The 23,603-nt window shown below is 35.1% G+C and overlaps 1 protein-coding gene across 7 annotated transcripts in view; it reads right to left on the bottom strand.

Annotated features, from left to right (window-relative positions):
• LOC100119221 (multiple ankyrin repeats single KH domain) overlaps positions 1-23,603 on the bottom strand; it is a 490,846-nt gene that overhangs the window by 203,340 nt on the left and 263,903 nt on the right. For all 7 annotated transcript variants that reach the window (XM_031930209.2, XM_031930213.2, XM_031930215.2 and 4 more), the window contains one exon: positions 2,542-2,696. In XM_031930209.2, the coding sequence (XP_031786069.1) occupies positions 2,542-2,696 (155 nt within the window). The remainder of the gene's footprint in view (positions 1-2,541; positions 2,697-23,603) is intronic.

The raw sequence follows: 23,603 nt of genomic DNA, 5'->3' as shown, positions 1-23,603 counted from the left end.
GAATAAGGGAATAGAAGTTTTCTCAGACGCAAGCTTTGCGGATTGCAAGAACCCACTCACTACTAGTGGCAAAGTAGTCACTCTGTACGGAGACACCATAGCCTGGAGAACGCACAAACAAGTCTACGTAACTCTTTCTACGTGCCAAGCCAAATACGTAGCCATGAGTGATGCCTGTAGGGAATCAATCAGCATGTGTTTGTCACTGAAAGTAATTCCAAATATGATGTACTTTCCACTCATCTTGTGGTGCGACAACAAAGCAGCAGTAGCTTGCACAAAGATGGATGGAAGTAATAAACGAAGGCATATGCCAGGAGTGTGTGAGGACTATGTCAAACAATGCGCTCAGTTAGAATATATAAAAATAGAATGGATCAAATCAAAGGAGCAAAGAGCAGATATTTTCACTAAGCCTTTGCCCTCTGATAGCCATAATAGATTGGCCAAATTGTTACTAAGTAATTAATATAGTTTTTATGTTATAGAGTAACTTCACCAACATGACCACGAGCAGAGGCGCAACAGAAGACGGCTAAGTAGCGGATCACGAAGAAGACTTGACGATGTCGAGTGTAATCGGGAGGAAGTGTTTGAATATAGACGCTAACACCCGACATACGTCCCATACCGACTGCTCCTAGCGCCTAGGACGTCGAGTCGACACAGTCACGTGATCTGGCGCTCAGCTCGGCGGCGCGCGAAGGCTGCCGCTTTACTGTTCGCCAGCTCTCCAAGCAAGCAACATCTCGCGTACCACGCCACGTTTCTCTTACGACGCTCTGTCACTTTTACTTAATAAAGCCACGTTTAGTTCATTTCTTCTATCCGAGTGTACTCATTTCGTGTGTTACTCTGTTACCTTATTATATCACGCGTAGGAAATGTCCTTTATTCCGACACATATCAATTCTATTTAAACAAGTCACAAGTATACACTGACTGATTTCAATTATCCTAAATTTAGTGAGGATGTTAAGAAAAGTAATTATGAGGAATTTTATGCAACAACTGAAATTGAAAATAATTCATTATACGATATAAGCTCTTTAACTAATAAACAACGTGAAATGTTTGATGCAGTATTAAATAGTGCAATTATTAAAGCTAATCAATTGAAGTGTTTCTTTATTAATGGACCTGGAGTAAATTCCAAATAATGACTTCAAAAGATAATATGAAAGTTAGTGATTGTGACAAAGAGTTGAAACAATGGCCATTGAAAAGTGGAGATGGAAAATATTACAACAAATTTGAAATGGACAATAATATAACTTTACTTTAAACAAAATTATTATCAACCAATCATATAATTATGGAAATTTATGGAGATTTCTTTGAAAATAATAATGCCAATAAACTTTGCGAAAGAGTAATTTTAGCGCCAAAAAACAATGATGTACTGAAAATTAATAATAACATTTTAAATAGGACGGAAGGCGATGTGAGAGAGTATCTAAGTGTCAATTCACGCGAAGATGATAATAAAGAGATGTTACCAATAGAATTTTTAAATTTACTTACGCCAAATTGTCTACTGCCTCATAAGTTACGATTAAAAGTAGGTCCTGTAATTATTTTGCGCAACAGGTAAATAGTGCGCTTTGATTTATAAATAATAATAAACAAATGAAATATCTACTTATTTAAAATCCTCAAATGCACACAGACCTTCGTCATATGCACATGGATCTCCGTCTTAAGTACACAGACATCTGTTAAATGCACACAGACCTCCGTCATATGCACACGGATCTCCGTCATAAGCATACAGACTTCTGTCTTGCACCCACGGACCTCCGTCTCATATACACGGACCTCCGTCTTATTCACACGGATCTCCGTCTTATGCACACGGACCTTCGTCTTAATAAGAACAACAAAATTTGTTTTAGGACATTATTTACGGATATTTATCTTTATCTGATTCGTGCTTATGAAATATGTTGTTACGCTCAATATTGGCTGTTTTAATGGAAGTGCGCTGTTCGCTTTAGCGATCAGTGAAACGGATCAAAAATTGTTACTCTAAAATCAATGTTAGCGTTATTGCAACATTTTATATAAGTTAACTAAACTCTTAATTCAACTCCTGGAAAAAATGACATGAAAACAAAAGTCTTAATTTAACTACTGGAAAACGAAAGGAACTGACTTAAATGATGCTTCTTAATATAATAGATTATCTTCTACGAGTAAGAGTGCAAGGAAAAAGTGACGGATCTCGGGCTCAAACTGAGATCCTTTGGCTTGCAAAGCAGAAGTTGTCATTGCGTTACGGCCGCAAGCCACATTGTACTTTTCTAATTGTTCTGTTGTAGCAATAAGACACCCGTGACAGAGCCCAGTCAGATCGACGCCACCGTCCGTGCAAGGCGCGCAGCATTGCAGAGTTCTCTTATTATCGCTACGTGTAGCTTCGATCCGCAAGCGTGCATTTGTTATCTTAGATTTTAAAAATGTGTCATAATAAATTACAATAAATAATCTGTAAAAATAAGACATTCATAATTTAATTAATTACTTTTTCTTAGGCATTACCTTTGCTCGATGTTCCACATTTGCTTTACGATCAAGTAACAGACTAACAACTTCATGTCGTCCTTGGAAACAAGCTAGTGTTAAAGCAGTATTCCTGTTAGTTTCAATTTGAGCATTAATATCACTTCCCATATCTAATAATAATTTGACTGCAGCTAAGATAAAAAAAAAACATTTAATGATATAAAACAAAGGAAGAAGACGTACATTAAGAGCAAACTACATTCATATTAAAAAGTACATTTTGCAATAAAAATCAAGCATCGGATGTATCATTGCAATAACTAGATCAACTGTTTTACAAGAAAACTAGAAACCAATTTCTAATAACTATCAATAAACTGACAGGAGAATACAACTCAGGGTTACGGATTTTGCTTAAACTTAATGAGTGGCCTTTTTCCATATTGAAATGAAACCCCTCAAAAAATTCTGTACGATGGGGCTTTTTAAGGATATATGTATATATGTATGTATGTATATATATATATATATATATATATATATATATATATATATATATATATATATATATATATATATCGTACGACTTAGAAAACCCAAATTTTTCAGTTTTCTATTTTTAGCGCTTCCATTTTTTAAAATGGTTTACAATTTTTATATTATATAATATAAAAATAATAGATATTATCGTTGTTTATTGTCATAATTTTTTTCAAAACATTTGACAATTTAGTTTTGAGATATGAAATTATTTTTTTTTATTAATCACCTTTTTTATCATAAAAATTGAACGGAACGGGTCATCCAGAAAATCTTGCGGGAAAAAGTAGTCAATTTTATGCTTTTTTAGATGCACTATTGTTGAATATATTGTATAAATTATATCTCTACAAAAAAGCGAAAATATTTTTTCCAAAATCGAAAAATGGCTGTAATACGGATATATAATGGTCAGAATCATAAAAAAATTGTTCATATGAAATATCTACAGAATCAGAAAACATACATGCATGTCAAATTTTATTACGATCGGTCTCGCGGTTCAGAATCATAACGGTATTCGTACATACAGACAAACACACACCTCCATCCGCACGGACATTGTTTCACACAAAATTCTTTCGCAACAGTACTTCAAAAATGGGCCCAGTTCGATGTTGGGATGAGTATATTAACGCAAGTTCTATAGATCTGTAGAACTATCGTATGTCAACCAATCAGAAATAAGCTAATTTGGTTGTAAAAAAAAAATCTTATGGTATTCTACAGAAAATTTTGAAACTAAAAGGTATTTATGAGTTTTTTTACCTAAAATCCTTCTATCATGTCTTTAAAATATCATTTAAGTTTGCTATTAAAGTACAAATTTCTAGAATCTTCATTTTTTATATGGCCATAACTTTGCAATAGGGGCACTCTGAAATTTTTTGTCTTCTTTTTGCGTTATACTAAACTGGAAAAAAAATTTTGCTGAGATTTGAAAAAATTTTCCACGGGTTGACGTGGAATAGTTTATATAAGGAATGTTATTTTTTTTTCATTTTTTGATAGTTTGAGGTGTCTTAGACCCTATGATGCTTCTAAAATGTCGATTTATTGTTGATGATTTATAAAATATGAATCTAGAATCTATATTTCATATTTTCAGAGTCCAGAGATCCAAAATCTGCGAGCGTATACTCTTTCCATATTTTGCTTCCTTCCTAAGGAAGCCTTGCAATAGTAATTTTTGAAGTTTGTGTAAAAACATGTGGGAAGTGTATTTATTTCGATGCATTTTCGGTCGAAAAATGGTGTTTTTGGAAAATGTCCGTACGGATGTATGTCTGTGTGTGCGTATGTAAATTGTATGTAAATTGTAAAAAAAAACACGATTATTGAAAGTTATTACGACTATATTCCACTTAAATTTTAAGTTATTTCATGAGACAGATCCTAAGAAAAAAAATCAGAAAAAGAAAAGGCGTTTTTATATGTGACGCGATAACTAGAGTGAAAAAGCAATAATCAAGTTCAAATTTTGAATTTAGTTAGCATTATGTAGTACCTTGATCCCTTTCTTTGGGCTGTTTATGAAACCAATTAGTTTCAAAGATATTAAGCTTCAAAATTTTGTTTTCTTACTCTGTATACTCTATATAACTGAAAACTGCATCGCTTGAATCTCAGCTTCAATTTATTGGATTTTAATCTATACCCAGGCTCGTTTTTTTCTGTTTATGTTTTACCAATTCGTTGATAACAAGATTTTCAGTTACGCATGAGTGTTTTTTCATGGCGATTTTTCGATCACTAGTGATTTTAGATGCGTTCCGCTATTACCTTACTACGGAAACTAAATGTTGAACTTTTCTTTAAAACATCATGATTATCGAATGTTATTATAACTATAGACTGCTTTAATTTTAAGTTATTTCATGGAGCATATCCGGAGAAAACCGAGAAGGAGAAATTTTAACTTCAACGTGCAGAGTTTCTCTTTTTGTTTGTTTCTCTTTGGCAATTGGCGCGAGTTATCGTGACGAATGTCAATTCTCGGGTAAGGCACCCACGTATACCTCCCGTCAGATGGCAGTATGTAAGCCTATTTATAATTGTGTGATTGCACAATAGAAAAATACTTGAAGCTAAATAAATACAATAAATGAATAAGAAATTTAATAATAAATAAAAAGTTTACAAATTTTCTTCTCATGCCGATGACGTGCCATCAACTATATATAATAATATAATATAAATAATTATAGCTAGGCGAGAAAAAGAGAGAGAGAATTATTATTGATTATGTATGTATAATTGATTTGAAATAATTTTACCCATCAAACAAAAAAGTACAAAAACTTTATAGAATTATATATGAAGTCAAAGCAATTCAGATATTAAAGCGATACATAATGTTGAAGGAAGCTACGTGCCAAAGAATTGGCAGCGGTTTTATTACAGTTTAAGCGATGTTAGTAAAAATCAGGATTCTAACATTTTATAGACTCGTCTGTTTCCCTTTTTTCCTTTAGGTTATGTGAACTTTTATTAAATATAAGCAGTTTTACATAAACAGAAATCATCTTACAAGTACAATTGTTTGTAGAGAGGGTAGTAATTCTCCTACGTTGACTCAATCCCTCGGTAAATATTTAAAAATAGAATGATGTTGGCTCTATAGGTCTTCCCGTCGGGAAGTATTTTGCGATTTTTTTCATAAAGAATAATTGCGATTTGGCTTGTCGAGCGAGTTTTGGCTACAATAGTGGATTTTTGTACACTGTAAGGCAGCGGGACCTCGTTTTAGCTGCCGGTGCGCGACCAATAGGCGAGAGCGTAGCAAGACGGCAGTAGAGAGGGGCAAGCCCAGGCAGACAGGTAGGAGAGGTAAAAAGAGGGGAGGGGTGGCGCCGTGGCTCGTCAGGGCGTCTAGTTGGGTCTCGCGGTGGGGGGCGATGACGTAAGAGCGAGTGAGTCCCGGCAGGGCTCCCTGAGGTGGGGATCGTGGCGGTCAAGAAGGGTCTTGTACCGCGTATAGTACTTTTTTTGTTAGTGTGTCATTATATGCTAAAATGGATAATTGTTTTATGCACCCGTGAACTATGATTTGCGTTGGTCCTACCTCCGCAAGTAAAACAGTATTTGTACAGAGATTTTTAAAGCATCTTAATGTGTTGGCTAATGTGAAGTTTGAAATGCGCGAGCGCGTCTAAATTCCCTGGTATTTTAAAAATATCAAGAGTATTAACATTTATTTTGATTATGTCACAAGTTGGTATTTTTGGCACTGTAATAGGAATTAACAGTTTGGTAGAAATAGTTTAATTAATAATCTAAATTTACTATTAGTATTTATTGGAAATATTGATCGGGCTAGTACTATCTATTGAGTTACATAAATATAGATAAAAACATATAAAATCCATGACATTTACTTTATCTGAAAAAGAAAAAATCAGAAGCAAATTAAGTGTATTACGTCCTGACTACTCCTTATTAAATAGGCAAGAACGTAATGATATGAGCAGTGGCAAAGGCTGTAAATATGTTAAGTAAATCGAACGAGTTTAACAAAAATGTTTAGTTTGCACTTAGCAACTCGACTCATGACCGACACTGACACACTGTAACACATTCTGGCTGCATTGAATATGAGATTAAGCAGGTTTCGGATGGATAAACTACCAAGCGCGGCTACAAACAAGTGTCGCGCTATGCTACCGCTGTCTTGAATAAGGGCACGGTAAAGCAAAGGCTATGACAGAAACAGCAGCTGCTGGATGTGTGGCACAAATGGCACAAATGGGCACAGAGCGGCGGCTTGCAATGTGCCGGTTTAACGGATAAAGCGTTGCCTATGCAAAGGGGCAAAAATGACTGTGGACAGGACGATGCATCCAAGCACTGGAACGTGCGTAGTCTGCTGGACGGCTTTAAAAGCAAGCAAGATCTTAAGATAATGGTGAGGATAGTGTATATCGGATTAGCATGATCTGCTAATCGGATATGCAATGGAGCTGAAAGTGGATATCTTATTGACTAGCGAACAATACAAGAACCTAGATCCACCCAGTTGGGTGTCAAAAAAAAAAAAAAAAAACGCTATTTGGGTATCCGGGCGGAGTATGCCCAATACGAGCACAGGAGAGGATTATGCGCGGAGAAGGATGGGTCGTATAAGACATTTCAGTGTATACCTGTCATCGAACCTAACTCCAGCTGAATTCAAAAGGTGACTCGAGGACTTGGAGGGCACTATTAGCGAGATAAGTCATGATAGGGGGCGACTTCAACGCAAAGGAAGACTTCGACCCCACGGAATGAGGCATACCTACAACGAACCCACGAGGCAAGGGCATTCTCGAGAGGGCATTTAAGCTGAATTTAGTGGTGGCAAACGAGGGTAATACCACTACCTACCGCAGACCATGCTGCAGAGAATCTATACCGGATGTAACCTTTGCGAGTAAAATCAACGAAGATCGTGAAAAAAAGTACAAAAAGATACTTCAGTCGAGCGCCAAGATGAAACACCCGGCGCTTGAAAAAGTTCAATCGAAATCTCCTTCAGTAGAACGATTCATTAAACTTAACACTACCACGCTACAGACTCGGTTTTCCATTGCAAGCTTTATTTAAAAAGTTTTATGTAAAATTAGATTTTAAGGTTGGCGCTGTAATCGCGTAAGTACGCGTAAACATCTTTTCGTATTTCCAAGATTTTAGAAAAACTAAATGTCCGATCGAAATTTCCCTTGGTAGAATGATTAATGAAACCTAACACTAGAGCGCCACAAGCTTGGTTTTCCATTACAAGCTTTATTTAAAAAGTTATATGTAATCGAAAAACATGTTTTTAGCTACGACATCCCCTTAAACGGTCGCACAAAAATACAAACATTGGTAGATAAAACTACCAAACCAATAACCGAGTTCTGTGCACGTCTATGCCTGAGGCATACACTAGCCACCAGAGAAAACCAGTGTAATGGTGGGCAGACGAAATCGCCGAGCCTAAAAAAAAGCTTCCACACCAGGAGAAGGAACCAAAGAGACTTGAAACGACACAGGTCCAAAGCGCAGGCCTTGTCCAAGAGACACGACGGACTGCAAAAATTTCTCAGACAAAAAAAGAAAGTAAACGACGTTGCTGGGCTAATATCATTGAAGAAAGACCTATTCGCCGATAGATACGCTACTGTAATTCCACAGATGAGCGAAATTGAAAAAAAAGGAATCCACGAAAAAATGTAATCGATGGGCTGCTTCCCTTGAGCCCTATCTATCCCTAGAGAGAAGCGACGATGATCCGTGCAGATGAGAAACCTTTTTTCACAGAAGGCAAATTTATCGCGGCAACTTCGTCCCATAAAAGTGGTAGGACTCCGGGACTGGATGGTATCCACGCGGAGATGCTCAGGATCGTTGCGTCGCAAAAGCCTAAGCTGCTGTTGGAGATATACAATCAGTGCCTGGTGCAGTGCGTTTCCAGCTTGCGGTGAAAAAGAGCGATGCTCATGCTGATTGAAAAACCGAGAAAAGAAGTGAACGCAGGCACCTATTATAGACCTTTAAGTCTTTTAGACACAATGGGAAAGACGGGAGAAGCGCTGATCGAACCGCGAATACTAAGTGCCGTACGCAACGCGGAAGACCTCTCAGATAAGCAGCATGGCTTTAGAAAGGGGCTATCAACCATAGAGGCAATTAGAGAAGTAACAAATAAGGTTGCGAAAGTAAAAAACGCTAGACACGCGACAAGAGACATCGTAGTTCTGGTAACGTTACACGTAAAAAACGCGTTAAACTCAGCAAGATGGACCGACATACTTAATGCGTTTGAATCATGTAGTATGCCGCGATACATTATGTGTGTTACGGAAGATTATCTGAGGAACCGGGCTATCCAATATACAACGAAAAAAGGGCACAAAAAAACCTATAACTGCAGGGATAGCGCAGGGTTCGATCTTAGAGCCGGACATCTGGAGTATCTTGTACGACAGACTTTTAAAACTCAAAACGCCAGCCGGTGTGATGCTTGTTGGATACGTGAATGACGTCGTGCAAGCAAAATTTAACGCGACTATGAGTAGAGTGCAGAACACGAGCTGACTTAAGCGCTTAACAGGACCGAAACTATTCTCTTGACAGGAAAAAGAATACCTACCATCATACCGATGAAGGCGGCCAGCAAGATTATAACGACGAAACTGGATAATCGCAGCCATTGCTCTTACTTTATTCTTTAGGGTTCGATTGAACTTTTCGGTAACTCCATTGTGTTGCGGTGTGTCTGGACACGATAATTGCAATTCAGCGTCGTATTTAACTAACACGTCTTGTGTAGCTTGGCTCGTAAATTCTGTACCCCTGCGGCACCTGAGAAAACAGAATTTCTGATCAGATCCGACAAGGTTACGAAGGCTTTTAACAAATGAGTCGATGTACTCTGGGGCATCTGATTTGTTTTGGATAGGAAAAGCTAGAGCCGCTCTTGTAACATGATCTATCAATACTAACACAAATTTATACCTCCCTGGATGAGACACTGGGCTAATTAGTCCCATAGTGTCGACATGAATGACCTGCAGGGGTTGATCGCTCTTGATTTAATCTTATTAAACGCCAGCTTAACACTATTCGCCTCCACGCATATGTTGCATTCCTGTATCGCCGTGTCTTTGCTTATAATATCAAAGTTAATCAAATCGCTATATGCTTTTGTCAGTGCTAGTAAATAAGTATGCCACAACATTGCCTCAGACATGTTGTTATGATTTAAACTTTTAGTCGATATTTTAGGTTCTACACCTTTCCATTTATGTGATTCTATTTCATGAGTTTTCCTATTTTCCGACATTTGCAAGAATTCATTATCCGTCTTTCTTTGATTTTTTTCTGCGTTTGTCTCAAAAGTTTCTATTACTTTTCTAACCTCTTCCTGCCTTTTAATAGGTTCTTACTTGTTTTTACTTCTAGTGTTATAATAGCTTTTAATTTTTGACTGTAATTTATTTTTATCGCCGTTATCATTTCCTACTTCTAGTCTCATTGAGCAAAACGGGTTTTCATATCTGCCTGTTAACATGCTTTTCTTTAATTCTGGGTCATAGATATCAATAATCTTATTGTTCAAATGAACCTCAAATCCCTGGTCTACAAAACGCCTAAACGACAGAAGATTATTTGACAATTCATCCGAATACAGCATATTGTTTAACACATACGTTCTACTATCATTGGTTACAATTTTAACACTTCCTGTCCCTAAGGTAGTTAAACCACCCTCTTTGTTTGCGCATTCTATCTTTGATTTAACTTTATCGTTAAATTCGCAAAAATACATTTTAGAGTTACTAAGATGCTCAGTCGCACCTAAGTCTGCTATAAAATTAACCAGTACGTCGCTGTTATTATTAAAATTCCGATTTAACAATAGACAATCATTATTTGTACCTTCAAAGTTTTCTACGATGGCCTGGAGTGACGAGATAGATTTGGAACCGTCGTTGCCTCCGCGGCGTTGCTGGAATCCCCCTCTGCTTCGTCCTCGTCCACGGTCACGATTGCTCGTGCCACCTCTGGCTCCTCTCAAAGAGTTTCGATGGTAGGGCTGTCTAGTCGTATTCGACTGCCCAGAACTGTTGTTTCCGGACTGTCCTCCTCTACCTCTGAACGCATTAGAGCCGTTTCCTCTTTGCAAATTCTAGCGTCCTCTTTTGGATTGCTGTGACTTAGTAGAACTGTACTAAGAGCTCTGTAATTCGGCCTTTCTTTTGTTGCAGTCGCGTGCCACATGACTGCCTATCTTTTGGCAGTAGTAGCACTGACGTTTGTCGAAATATGGACACGCTTCTTTGCAATGTCCCTCCATGCCGCAGAGTTTGCAGATCTGCCGTCTTTGGCCAGTCTGTTTGCCGCCGACATAGAATGTCTTGACAGCAGATACTTTGTTTCGTCCTGGTTTAGAAGCCTCCACCTGTTTAAGTTGATCGCATGGCATTGGTTTGGATGTTGATGCTTTAAACAAACAATCAGCAGTTACAATCTCTGGAACCGCATCCGACACTGCTTGAATAAAGTAGTCTCGTTTATCTTTCTCTGAGAGTACATCAGCGTCTGGAATAGCTTCAAAAGCTCTAATTTTTTCTTGAAACTTATCGTAGAATTCGGATGCTGACTTTTTGCCAGGAAGATATCTCATCTCAGATAGATCACTCGTATCGTTTGACCTCTTTCAATTTAGTTGAAATTTTTGTAGGTTCAGTTAAATCTATCATTTTATTGTAATAAATTGTATCAATTCTATTGATAATTATATCTCTTACTTGAAGTTGTCATCTATGACCTTTTGTTCATCATGCAATTCATTTGACGTGATTTCCAGAATGTACAGCAATTTATTTATCCTAAGTTCAAATTTTAAGAAATCCTCGAACATTTTAAATTTGTAGTTCGTGGTCAATTTATAGTTTCTAGTTGTTTGATTATCTCTCCCTGAGTTCTCTATTTTTAATTGTTTAAATAAATTTAACAAACTGTTCTCTTTTGAACTTTTTTCTTATTCTTTTTCCTTTTTATTAAAAAGTACCTTAAGTTTATTTTCTATTAATTCATTAATCAAAGCTGTAGATAGGGTGTCATGATTGATCGTATTATGTGTTTTGTTTTTGTTACTCACATGATTTCTGCAGTGCTGTGAATCAAACTCAGAGTCAGTACCTCCAGCAGACTCAAGGTCACGTTGAACATTGCTATTTGATGATGCGTTCGTGGGCAATGTTTGAGAATTTGGTAGCCGATGGATCTCCGTGTCTGACAGGTTTTCTGGATCAGAGTCCCATCTGCTGTATCCCCTGTGACCAGGCTGTTTGACGGGCGAGCTGAAATCGATGTTTATGGACATGAGATCATCTCTGCTTGTCTTACTTGCTGCAGGAGCAGCCAGCGGAGTCGAGGTTATCCTGAATTGCCCCGATTTCCGGAGGATTTCTTAGCAGATAATCCTAGGGCCAAACCCTGACCTTCCTGGGCTCTAAGAATCTGCGCAACTCTTGGTGCGTGAGAGTGTGAATCTCTTCGTGTTCTCTAAGACCGAAGCCTAAACACGATCAGGAGCAATAGCTGCTGATTCATGCTGATCGGGCGTCATCAGTTGCCTGACCAACTCCTTTACGCCATCTAGAATTGTTTGAGTGTGCTCGCTCATCATGCCGTGCACTACCCTTCTTGTGACGTATTCTTGCTGGTATAACAGTTTAAACTTATAGTAGTTTTCACTGACTGGCCAGACTCTATCTACTGGAGCTCTTTCCTCTCTGGTCAGGGATTCGTCGAACGTCTCAGCTGATGAGCTGACCTCCAGAAGAACAATGATCCATCAGGCCACCTGAGAAGTGTGACGGAATCTAGATCATAGGAGTCTCCTGGCTCCTCTTGGGTCTCTGAGATGTTCCACTCTCGTAGAATGATCTGTCTGAATTCCTCCGTGTCTGCACCTGTTGATTTGATTAGCAATAAGTATATTGTTTGAATATTTTACATTTTGGAATTCTTTCTAGGAATATGAGGCTGACTCATTTTCTAGTTTCCCGATCAAGTAGAAGCGATTCTTGTCGCAGATTCCAGTCTAGTTAGTAAGATACCCCGATCTATAGGTCAATTTTGCTCTATTCTATTCTATGTCTAGGTCTAGTATCTATATAGTAACTGTGTTGACTTTATGATTTTATTAATGACATGGAATTTCATAAATGAGCCAAGCTGGGTACGCATTATGTGGGGCCCTCACAAAATGCGAATTTAAAATGATTGACTGCAGTTTTAATGCAACACAGGTTTTTATTAAAGATAACAATTTTTAGTTGATCTATAACGAAAATGTTTAAGTTTATTTATACGCAAACTCATAGGTTGTTTATTATACTTCTTTAAACGTTCTATGTTTATTTCAAGTCTCAATTCAATCTATTAATTCAAATTATTGCTCGAATCATGGTGACTAACCATTGTAATTGTTTTATACACATTCAATTCTATTACGGTTGTAAGCATTAAATAGCATTCACATGCACCACTAAAACTATTTTTATTTAGCTGTATGTCAATAAAGTCGCGCTCTGTTGTCTATTAGCGGTCCGCCGTCTATTAGCGGTCCGCCGATAATGCACGTGAGCTTGCCGCAGTGCATCTAACGAGCGATGGAGAGAGAAAAGAAAGAAAGAAAGACGCGACTCACGTCTCCATGCACTGAGCGAAAGAGAAAGCTAGAAGACGCCCTTCTCCCCGTGGCTCGAGTCCGTCTATCTCGCACTCACGAGCGCCGCTCGCGCCTGATGTGCAAGTAGCGACCGGTTGCTCTGTTGTTCCCACACGCTCAGGCGGCCGCCATCTTGAACGTGCTACCTCCCCCCTTTTGGCGGCTTTCTGACTACGATTCTCGGAATCCGGAAAAGGCCCGCGTTTTTCGGAAAGCTCGACAAAACTTATTTTGTTTTTAGATAGCGTTCTAGCACTGATTTAACTAAAATAAAATTTATGATCTTTTACTGCACTTTTAGTTAGTAGTAATCTATCACTGATTTTACTTTTGATCTTTTAGTCAAAGCCTTCTTTTTGTATAATAAAAATCTAACATTTAATTAGGCTTTTTATTTTTAGAATAAAATGTCGCACTGACTTTACTTTATTTTTCTATAAAAACACTAGCACTGATTTTGCTTTTATGTCAAGTAGTGTTGTGTAAAAGAATTACTTACTCATTGACGAGCCGGCAAAATCGCCGTTTTCCATGATCGCCTTTTTCTCCTGGATACTGCTTAAAAACAGCTCGCCAGGTCTCTCGTTGACACCTGTTAATGGCTCCTTGCTGCTCGACAAAGGGTGCAGGCTTGTGAAAAACACAAGTCCTTAAATTTCTCTGCTGCCCTTTATCTTGCACTCAAAAACATACAAAGCACTATATGTCAGAACAAATAAACAAAATCGCGTCGCCGTATCGGTTTTTAATGCTCTTGTGCAGTGGAAGCGTCCACACTCACCGGCCCATAACCTGAGAAAATCAGATGGTGAGGTGGATAAATAATATGTAAAACTGTATGACTCTATGCTTATACCAAATCTTTTATTAATAAGAAAGGTCTAGGTAAATACGTCAGTGCGCTCTCTATGAGCTGCCGATACAAAGTGTCGCCGAGCGCCGAAACGCGCTCGCAGGCCCATGTGCGGAAGAGCCGTGCATGCACTCAGCGTTCTACGCAACTGTCAGAGTGTAGCAAGTTCCGTAGCCATACTCAAACATTTTTAAATACAGCGTTGGAAATATGAAAATCTACTGTAGCATTTAACTAATGTTGCACCAGAATATAACTCTCGTAAAATTTACCTTGCCAGCAAGTCCCCGTCGTAAGAGTCGGGCAGCACATTATGCTGGCTATCGCTGGAAGGATCATTACATGTTTAACTTACTTACTTTCAGATGATACACTACAGCGCACACAATATTGTATTATATTGCAATAGTAACAATTAAGTAAACATTTATTTATTTCATTTTAAAATTGGTTTGTTAGGATCAACCTAAATTTACCAGCATATCCTCAACTATAAATTTTCTGAAAGTTCAACATTTTTAAGGTCCAAAAGTTTAAAGGTTAAAAATTTGTAAACAAAAAAATTTTTAAGGCCCCAACTTTTTACGGTTACATCATTTTTGAGAATCACAGAACCGGAGAAAATTTGTTTCACTTTAATTTAATGTAAGAAAGATGTTTTGTTTTTATTCAGCAAGGACCGGAGGACTTTACTTCGGGTACAATTTTGATGTTGCAGCATGTGTATTTTATTTGTTAAGTGGTTTGATTGACTTGCTATATTATTATTTTATATGATGTTAACTAGGATTTTCTATTGTGGTATAGAGGTGAGTTACAATTACAATTTTCCTCTCACACGCTGGATGACGTAGTCTCTTTCTTGGTGTGACTGATGCTAACTGGACTTAATCTACACGATTTCTCGTGGCTAGTATTTTGAACTCATGCAAGCTGCGGATTACCACTAACGCCAGATTTATTGACGGACCTTCCCCTACTTATTAAGGAACTCTCAACTAGTAATTGAAGAGGTGTACTGTTGATCTGTGTGCAGAGTTTAAGTATTTTCTACGCACCCAATAGGCGATGCGCATTAAGTTGACAGCCCTCGTATTCTGCACCAAGTACAGCCAGTGGCAGTGACTTGACTCTCGTAAAAAGGCCTAGCGTGGATCAGCTCGGGATAATAAATGCTCGTGGATCGGGTTAGATGATAAAGATAATCGTAATCTAATCAGCATTTGCCACCCAGGAGTCGATTTCATACATATTGGGGTCGTATGCGCGCGAGGAGTACTGACACGCAGGTCGAAGCACTCTGTGGTTTTCGGCGCGAAGTGTTTTGCAACGTGCGAATCGTTGCTCTGATTCAGTCAGTCACGTATGCGTTGTCTGTGTGAGTGCACGAATGGAGCCACATATGCGGCATTTATATATATATATATATATATATATATATATATATATATATATATATATATATATAATATATATATATATATATATATATATATATATATATTCCATATGTCTCCACAATTAGCATAAGTTAGCAGAATAAAATATATTATAAAAGTAGACTTCATAACCTTCAATTTGATTTTTTGGAGGACTCTCTAGCCCCTCTAGAACCGAAGATATTGCCGTTTGAAATTGGCTAAAAAATCAAAGTATCAAATCTGTGAATAGGTGCATGAAGAATTCTATGATATACAACTTTGTATAGCTCTTATATTGGTTCCTGGGGTCCTGTCGACTTTTCCAAAAAACTAGATTAAAGGTTTTGATGTCAGCTATCGTTATTACTCAAGTACTTGTTGTTAAAATTAATTTCATAATTTTTTTGAATATACAACCAATGTCAAAAAAATTATTAGTACAAATATTCTTAAAATTTACTTTGATTTTTAAAAAAAATTAATTATACAAAATAATTAAACGTTTTAGCGTTCTGTCAATGAAATCTATTGTACTTTATACAATTAAATTGTAATTAATTGTATTATTATTCTTGTAGTAATTGTATATTAATATGACAATCTCTAATTTGTGTGCTCAATAAACCTTGTTAGATTTTTTTCACTCAAAAAATAAACGTCTTTCCAAACGTCCAATAACCGGATAACTTCTGATTTCAATCAATCAAAAAAAAAAAATAAATAAATAAAAGATTGAAATCTATAAATTTTATGACTTTAAACAATGCCTAGCGACGGAGTTAACCAAAACTAGACTTTTAGCTGTTATTAATCATTTACAATAATGAGCTTTGTGAAAATAAAAAATAGATATATGGATATTCGATAAATTTTAACAAAACATTCTATTTAAAACATGTTTGATTCTTTATTTAATGTTTTTTTTACATAAAATATATAAAGATACTAGTAATTACAGTCCAATAAAAGTCTATGATTTTTAGTTTTTTGACTCAATTTATTTTTATTACATCAGAAATTTCTTTGTTATGTTCATCGACGCATTGAATTAGGTATTGCTTTTGTGTTCATCTTTCATCAATATATTTATGTATTCCTGACAGAGATGCACGGCTCTTTCAGCGCAATCATTTATAACCCTTAATGTTTTCATTTTTTCTTTGTTTTCAATGTACGACTTCTTTTTACTCCATTGACTGCAATCTTGTCCTAAAAATTCAATATCTAGTTTAAATCTCTCGAAGAAATGACAAGTTTGTCGATTGATAAAGTAATCAAGATCTAGTTGCAGGAATACTTCTACAGTGACGGAGTTGAAATGAAATTTTTTGGGAGTGTCACCATTTGCCTCTGGAATTTCTTTTGCAAGTGCTGCAACCATTTTCTTTTTAGTCGACCACGATACATTATTATCAAAAAATGCTAAAGCACATAGCTCTGGTGACAAGCACCACAAGTGATTTTTCAATTTGTTCATTGTTGCTGCTGAGATTTTAGTATCAATATTAGAGTACTCGTATATTCTTTTAAAAAGGTTTAAGTCATTGTTTGGAGCAGCAATAGCTAACGGTGCTTCATACCATGATTCGATGTAAACAAATACAATAAAATTTCATATGCTGTAAAATTTGTTTATTTCTAGAGTGTTAACTTTAAATTGTTTTCTTATTAAAAAAATTTTGAAAGAATAAATGGCTCTAGCCTTCCATCGTGCATGATGACATACACCAGGCCTACGAATTTGAATGTGATTCTCAACTCCTAAAAATTGTAGACATAACTCTTATAATTCTTTGTAATCTACTCTAAAATGTTGCTTTTCTAAATGTTCTATTAATAATTTCTTTAATATAGGAAAATTTTAATTGCATTTATGGTTTCAGCTCTTCCAAACCGTTTCCAAGTTCACTACATACCATATTATCCCATTCTGAACGGAACCTCATGAAAATAGGATTATTTCGACCACTAGTACCAGGAAATTTTTCCAAAAAAGCTCCTAAAATGATCTCTAAAACATGGTGCCTGCATGCTATAAGCAATAAATCTTTATTTATTATTTGCTCTAATATTGCAGCCGCTCCCTCTTCGTCCTAAATTTGCATTCGTCGTGTCTACGCAAATAGCTTTAACTAAATCTATTAATCCCCAATCACTTAAAGCGCCGTAAATTGACTTTGCCACAGATAATCCTGTTTGATTTTCAAGGCCTAGTACATCAATCATTTTTACAGTACTTTCTATGCTTACTAGAATAGGTAGACAATCGATTTTTTTGCAAAAAAACCTATCAGAAATTATTTTTCCGTCCCAGTGCACTATTACGTATGGTAAATCTTTATTTTGAAACAGTGATTTTATTTTTTCAGCTTTTTCCTACCTCAACATGGTCTTCGCTCTATGAAATGATTTAATATTAGTGTTTCAATGTCAATACCTAAGCCATGAGCAACTGTGCCAATTAGAATCACTGTATTCCTGTAAGATATCCTGCATTTATCGAATGCACCGACAACTTCTGGTGTCATATTGTGTCAGAAGTAATGTCACATCTACATTACCTCTGACATCTTTTTTCGAATAATTTCGTCCAACTGCAGAATAAACAGTTTTAGAGCTATCCTGTGAAGATAAACAAGCGTCATCACTTAAAACAGGCTGAAATTTTGGTTTTGAGAGTGTAGATATCAACTTTCCCCCTAAAAAATATATTTAATGTTTTAATTTAATAATTTTTTATTTTCTTTGAAAATTTCACTACATCAAAAATGATATACTTGAAATTATTTTTTTAAAATGAAACTTATGATCAATTGGTAAAATGTTGATGAAATGTTTGTAATAGTTTAAAAAAGAACAGATCGCTAAACTTTAAACTCTCAACGTTTACACAGAAAGTTTTTACTATCGCGTACTAAAGAAGTTGACTAAAATTTTAACTTATAACAGATTTTTATTATTAAACATACATTCAAATATCAAAGATGAGTTTAAAATATAATGCAATCAATTAAATTTTGTTATTGCAAAAAATATAATCTTGTAGATAACATAGATTTGTAAGGTTATATGTAAATTTATCTACAATTTTTACAGTATTTATCATACTGCAAAATTGAAAATGACAAAAAATATATATTTTGAAATTATAATAAAAATGGAAGTTATAGAAAGTAATGTTTTAATTTAATTGCTTTTTTTGAAAACAAAAATAAATACTTATTGTTGGAGGTATCATAAATGTTGTATATAAAAAGTGTGATAATTCTGAGTAATCATACAAATCATTATTAATTTATATTTCTTAATAAGATGGTCATTTGAAATCTATAGATTATTTTTTATAAGGATAACAAGAGTTTTTATTCATATTATGCTGTGAAGACCAAGTTTTTAAGTTTTTAGGCTTTGTCAACTCGAATAGTTAAATAAATAAAATTTTTAATCAATTTATTTACAACTTAAAAACGTATTTCTAATGCATTTAAAAACGGTTATTAATTTTAAGATTAATTGAATTAGATATTTACTTGCAGTTTTTTGCTTTGCATCTTCTCTGCTTGATAATTCGAGTTGAGAAATAACAATTTTTTCTGAATCACTTGTAACGGCAGGTACATTTGGATTACACAATGTGTTCTTTAATTCTTTATTTTGCTGTTCAACATCCTTATTAGTAAATAGGTCTTCAGCTTTATCTAGAAAGGCACATATCATGAAAAAAAGCTACAGTTATATTCATTATGAAAATCATGTCATTACTAAGTTATTTTTATTATACCTTCTTTTCTTAAAATTGTTATTTTTTGTTTTATTTCATTAATTGGCTTAGAAAGTAAAACTCTTCTTCCATTATCACTCATTGATAAAAGATTACTTCCATTAGAGATGTCAAAAACATGAACTAGTTCGTTTACAAATTAACATTTATTTTCATTCATTGACTGATTCTTTTGAAAATTGCCAAACTCCAAATATAATTTATATAATTCTTTACAGCAATGGTCATTCCTAATTCTTTCAATTAAAGCCTTATTCCATAATGAAATTACTTTATTAATAACTAATTTTATAGCATCTCGAACATTATTTTTTTTTGCTTTGGTCTTATGAAACGTAAGTCGAAGTACGTCTGAAATACTTGGTAGTTTGTGAACATTTAATTCTCTGATAGTATTACTACATATACTAACAAGATCTTTATGTGTTGGTACAGAATTCATTGTGTGATCCTAGCTAAAACGTGTAGGTTTAACGTACAGTCCTAAATGAATTTCAATTTCCATTAATTAATAATAAAAAGTTTATTATATTATAAAACATTGTATGTACAACACTAACTTTGTGTCATTAGAGAATTTAACATTTAATGACTAACGAAGAAAAATAAAATCACATGTAAAAGTATAACAAGAAAACCATGCAATGCAAAAAAATGTATTTATGTGGGGCACAGAAAATTAAATAAAGTCAATTCTGTTTCTATTGTTAATACAATGAGAGTCATTTCAAGATTTTCTCTTTATAAAAAGTATATCAACATTAAACTATAAATCAACATTATACTGGATTTTTCCATGGCGGAAAATTTATTTATAAAAAAAACGAGAACCATCACAAATTTTTGTAAATACTCGTGATTTTTTGCATATTTTCGTAAAAAATGTGATGTTCTGTAATTTATTGTGATTCGATGTGATTTATTATCATAATTCGGATATTTTTTCACGAGTTTTTAACATTAAATGACAAATAGTGACAAAAAATGAAAAAAAAAGCACGGCAAATAATTATTAATGTATCTGTATAAAATCCACGTGAGGACCTTCATGATCTTTTGTTGTGATCATTTATGACCTTATGGAAGTTTTTGTGAGTTTTTGTAAATATTTGTAATTTTTTTGAGAAAAATCGTGAAAAACATGTCCAAACTCTCACAATAAATCACATACAATATAGGTTATTTGCTACATTATTTAATATAAATGAATATTTTTCTTTAAATGAGAGTAACATAATCATTGAAAATACAAATAATGTCTATGAATTACTTACCTACATAGTCCACTATATTTTCCAGCTTCACAAAATTTTAAAAAGCTTTCAAAGGAAAAATGTACTTAAATTATACATTAAAAGAAACAATCTAATTATTATTTTCTTTCTATAAGAATATTTTTTGAGATATAAATAACAATTTGATTTAGCACCTAATCAATGTTTAAATATATTTATGTGATTCCAATATTTGCGATAGTATACAGGGTGTCTGAAAAGTTCCGGAACGGCATGATAACATCCGAACTAACAAAGGTAAAAAAAATAAAAACACATGGTTGTTAGGATTTTTTCCCAGCTATCCGATGGGAACCTTAAATTTGACCTTGACCAAGTACTTCAAGGTCATTTGAAGGTCAAATCGATTTTTTTAAATAGGACATCCTATTTTCGACCCCGGAAATGAAAAGAGCGGAAAATTTTACGTTCAAATATGGTCTAAAATATATTAAAATTTGACCATGGAAGGTTTGGACAAGGACAAATGCAGGTTTGATACGATAACTCGAAAATCAGAACTCGTAGAGAACAACATTTAAAACGTAATATTCATAATAATTATCCAGCTATTTGATGGAGACCTTGGTTTTGACCTTGACCATGACCTTCAAGGTCATTTGAAGGTCAAATCGATTTTTTTAAATAGAACCCTCCATTTTTGACTCCGTAAATGAAGGGAATGGAAAATTTAGCGTTCGTATAGGGTCTTGACCATTTTTAAATTTTGACTTTTGCAGGTCATGAACAAGGTTCATCCCAGGTTCAGTTCGATAACTCGAAAACCAGAATTCGTAGAGAAAATTATTTAAGACACAATATTCATGATTATGACCTTCAAGGTCATTTGTAGATTAAATCGCGGATAATTTTGCGTCTTAAAAACGTATCCAATTTTAATCTTAACTTAACTTGATTGCTTCATCGCAAAATTCTACATCATCAACTAAAATTATTCCGATAGTCAAGCAACCCCATTGTTGAACATCCCTGACATTATAAATTTTTTAGTTATCATTATCTTACTTCTAAACTGCTTCAGCATAGTTTTCACCCCGTAGACTCAAATTACTCCACTTCTACTTTCACTTTTTAATTGCTTAAATTTTCTTGACACAAATAATAATAATAATAATAATAGTAACGTGTCAATTTTTAAACCTTCTATTAAATGGACAAGACTTGTTTAAATGAATAATGAACATTAACAATTTAAAGAAGGGTTCATAATAAACCATACAACTATTTTTAAAATTAAATTTTAATTTGACCATCAGAGATATTGTTAATCAAGAATTTCTAAAAAATTTCTTCGTTTAATCTTTTCAATCTCAGTCATCTTTTATCCAATTTCAATTTACCAAAGCTCATTTTTTATTTCTTAGTATCTCGTGATATGTAGAGGTTGACAACATTTTTTCTGGAAAAGAAGTATTTCTCTAATTTTGTCTTGAAAATAGTGTTTTCTTGTTCATTGGTCATTTTTTTGTCGAATATTTTTCAGTAGTTAATTTGTCATTTTTCGCAGTCGTGCATATTTATTATCTGCATATAAACATGCAACGCCTTAATGAAAGAGAAAGAATTTCACTTTTGATGATGATAGGCTGGGGTGAACTTAGACGATCTTACGAAGATGCCAAAACTCTCTTCAATGAAACTTTCAGACTTGGCCTTACTCCAATTTCTAAATCTACAGTATCGAGGGCTGTCAGACGGTTTCATGATACAGGAAGTGTAAAAGATCGTCCTCGTTCTGGAAGACCGTCTACTGCAACAAATGAAGAAAAATCACTAGATGTCTTATTGTCACTCATAGAGGATCCCCATTCTTCAATACGCAAAATGTCTCAACAACATGAAATAAGCAAGTTTTCTATTCAGAAAATATTAAAAACTAACAAATTCCATCCATTCAAGGTTAATCTTGTGCAAGAGCTGAATGAAGATGATTTTGATAGGAGAGTTGAGTTTTGCGAAGAAATGATGTCTAGGATTGTTGAAGATCCCAATTTTGCCTTCAATATAGTATTTTCAGATGAAGCTACGTTCCAATTAACTGGTACTATGAATAGGCATAACTGCAGATATTGGGCTCAGCAAAATCCTCACTGGATGAGCGAAGACAAAACCCAATATCCCGAGAAATTAAATGTTTGGGCTGGAATATTGAATAATCAATTGATTGGTCCCTTTTTCATAGAGGGTAATTTAAATGCAGCAAGATATGAGGACATGTTACGGATGCAAATCGTTCCTAGAATTATAGAGGTTACGGGAGCCAATTTTGAACACACGTGGTTCCAGCAGGATGGTGCAGCAGCTCACTATGGACGCAATGTTCGACAGTATTTGAATACTGTGTTCATTGATCGCTGGATTGGCCGCAGAGGTATTATCGAATGGCCCGCCAGATCACCTGATCTGACTCCTCTAGATTTCTTCCTCTGGGGATACTTAAAAGATCGTGTTTATAAAACTAAGCCACAAAATTTAGTTGAATTACGGCAAAGGATAATTGATGAAAGCACTTTGATTTCGGCAGAACACATTCAAAATTCTATTCATAGTTTTTATTATCGATTAGGTTACTGTCAAGAAACCGAAGGTCATCAGTTTGAACATTTGCTAAAATAATTCTTTCCTTAATTGGTCGGACTGAGTCTTGCCTTAACTGGTTGGACAACACCAAGTCTTGCCTTAACTGGTTGGACAAACCCAATAACCCAAGTCTTGCCTTAACTGGTTGGACAAACCCAATAACCCAAGTCTTGCCTTAACTGGTTGGACAAACCCAATAACCCAAGTCTTGCCTTAACTGGTTGGATAACACCAAGTCTTGCCATAACTGGTTGGACAACACCAAGTCTTGCCTGAATTGGTTCGACAGATTCTTGCCTCAATTGGTTGGAAAAACCAAGACCTGCCTTGATTGATTAAACCGCATCTAACCTTAAATGGTTGGGCCGAGTCTTATCTTAACTGCTTGGATAACACCAGGTCTTACATAACTGGTTGGACAACA

The sequence above is a fragment of the Nasonia vitripennis genome (assembly GCF_009193385.2).
Source record: "Nasonia vitripennis strain AsymCx chromosome 4 unlocalized genomic scaffold, Nvit_psr_1.1 chr4_random0010, whole genome shotgun sequence".
Taxonomy (NCBI): domain Eukaryota; kingdom Metazoa; phylum Arthropoda; class Insecta; order Hymenoptera; family Pteromalidae; genus Nasonia; species Nasonia vitripennis.
This window is presented reverse-complemented; position numbering and strand designations above follow the sequence as displayed.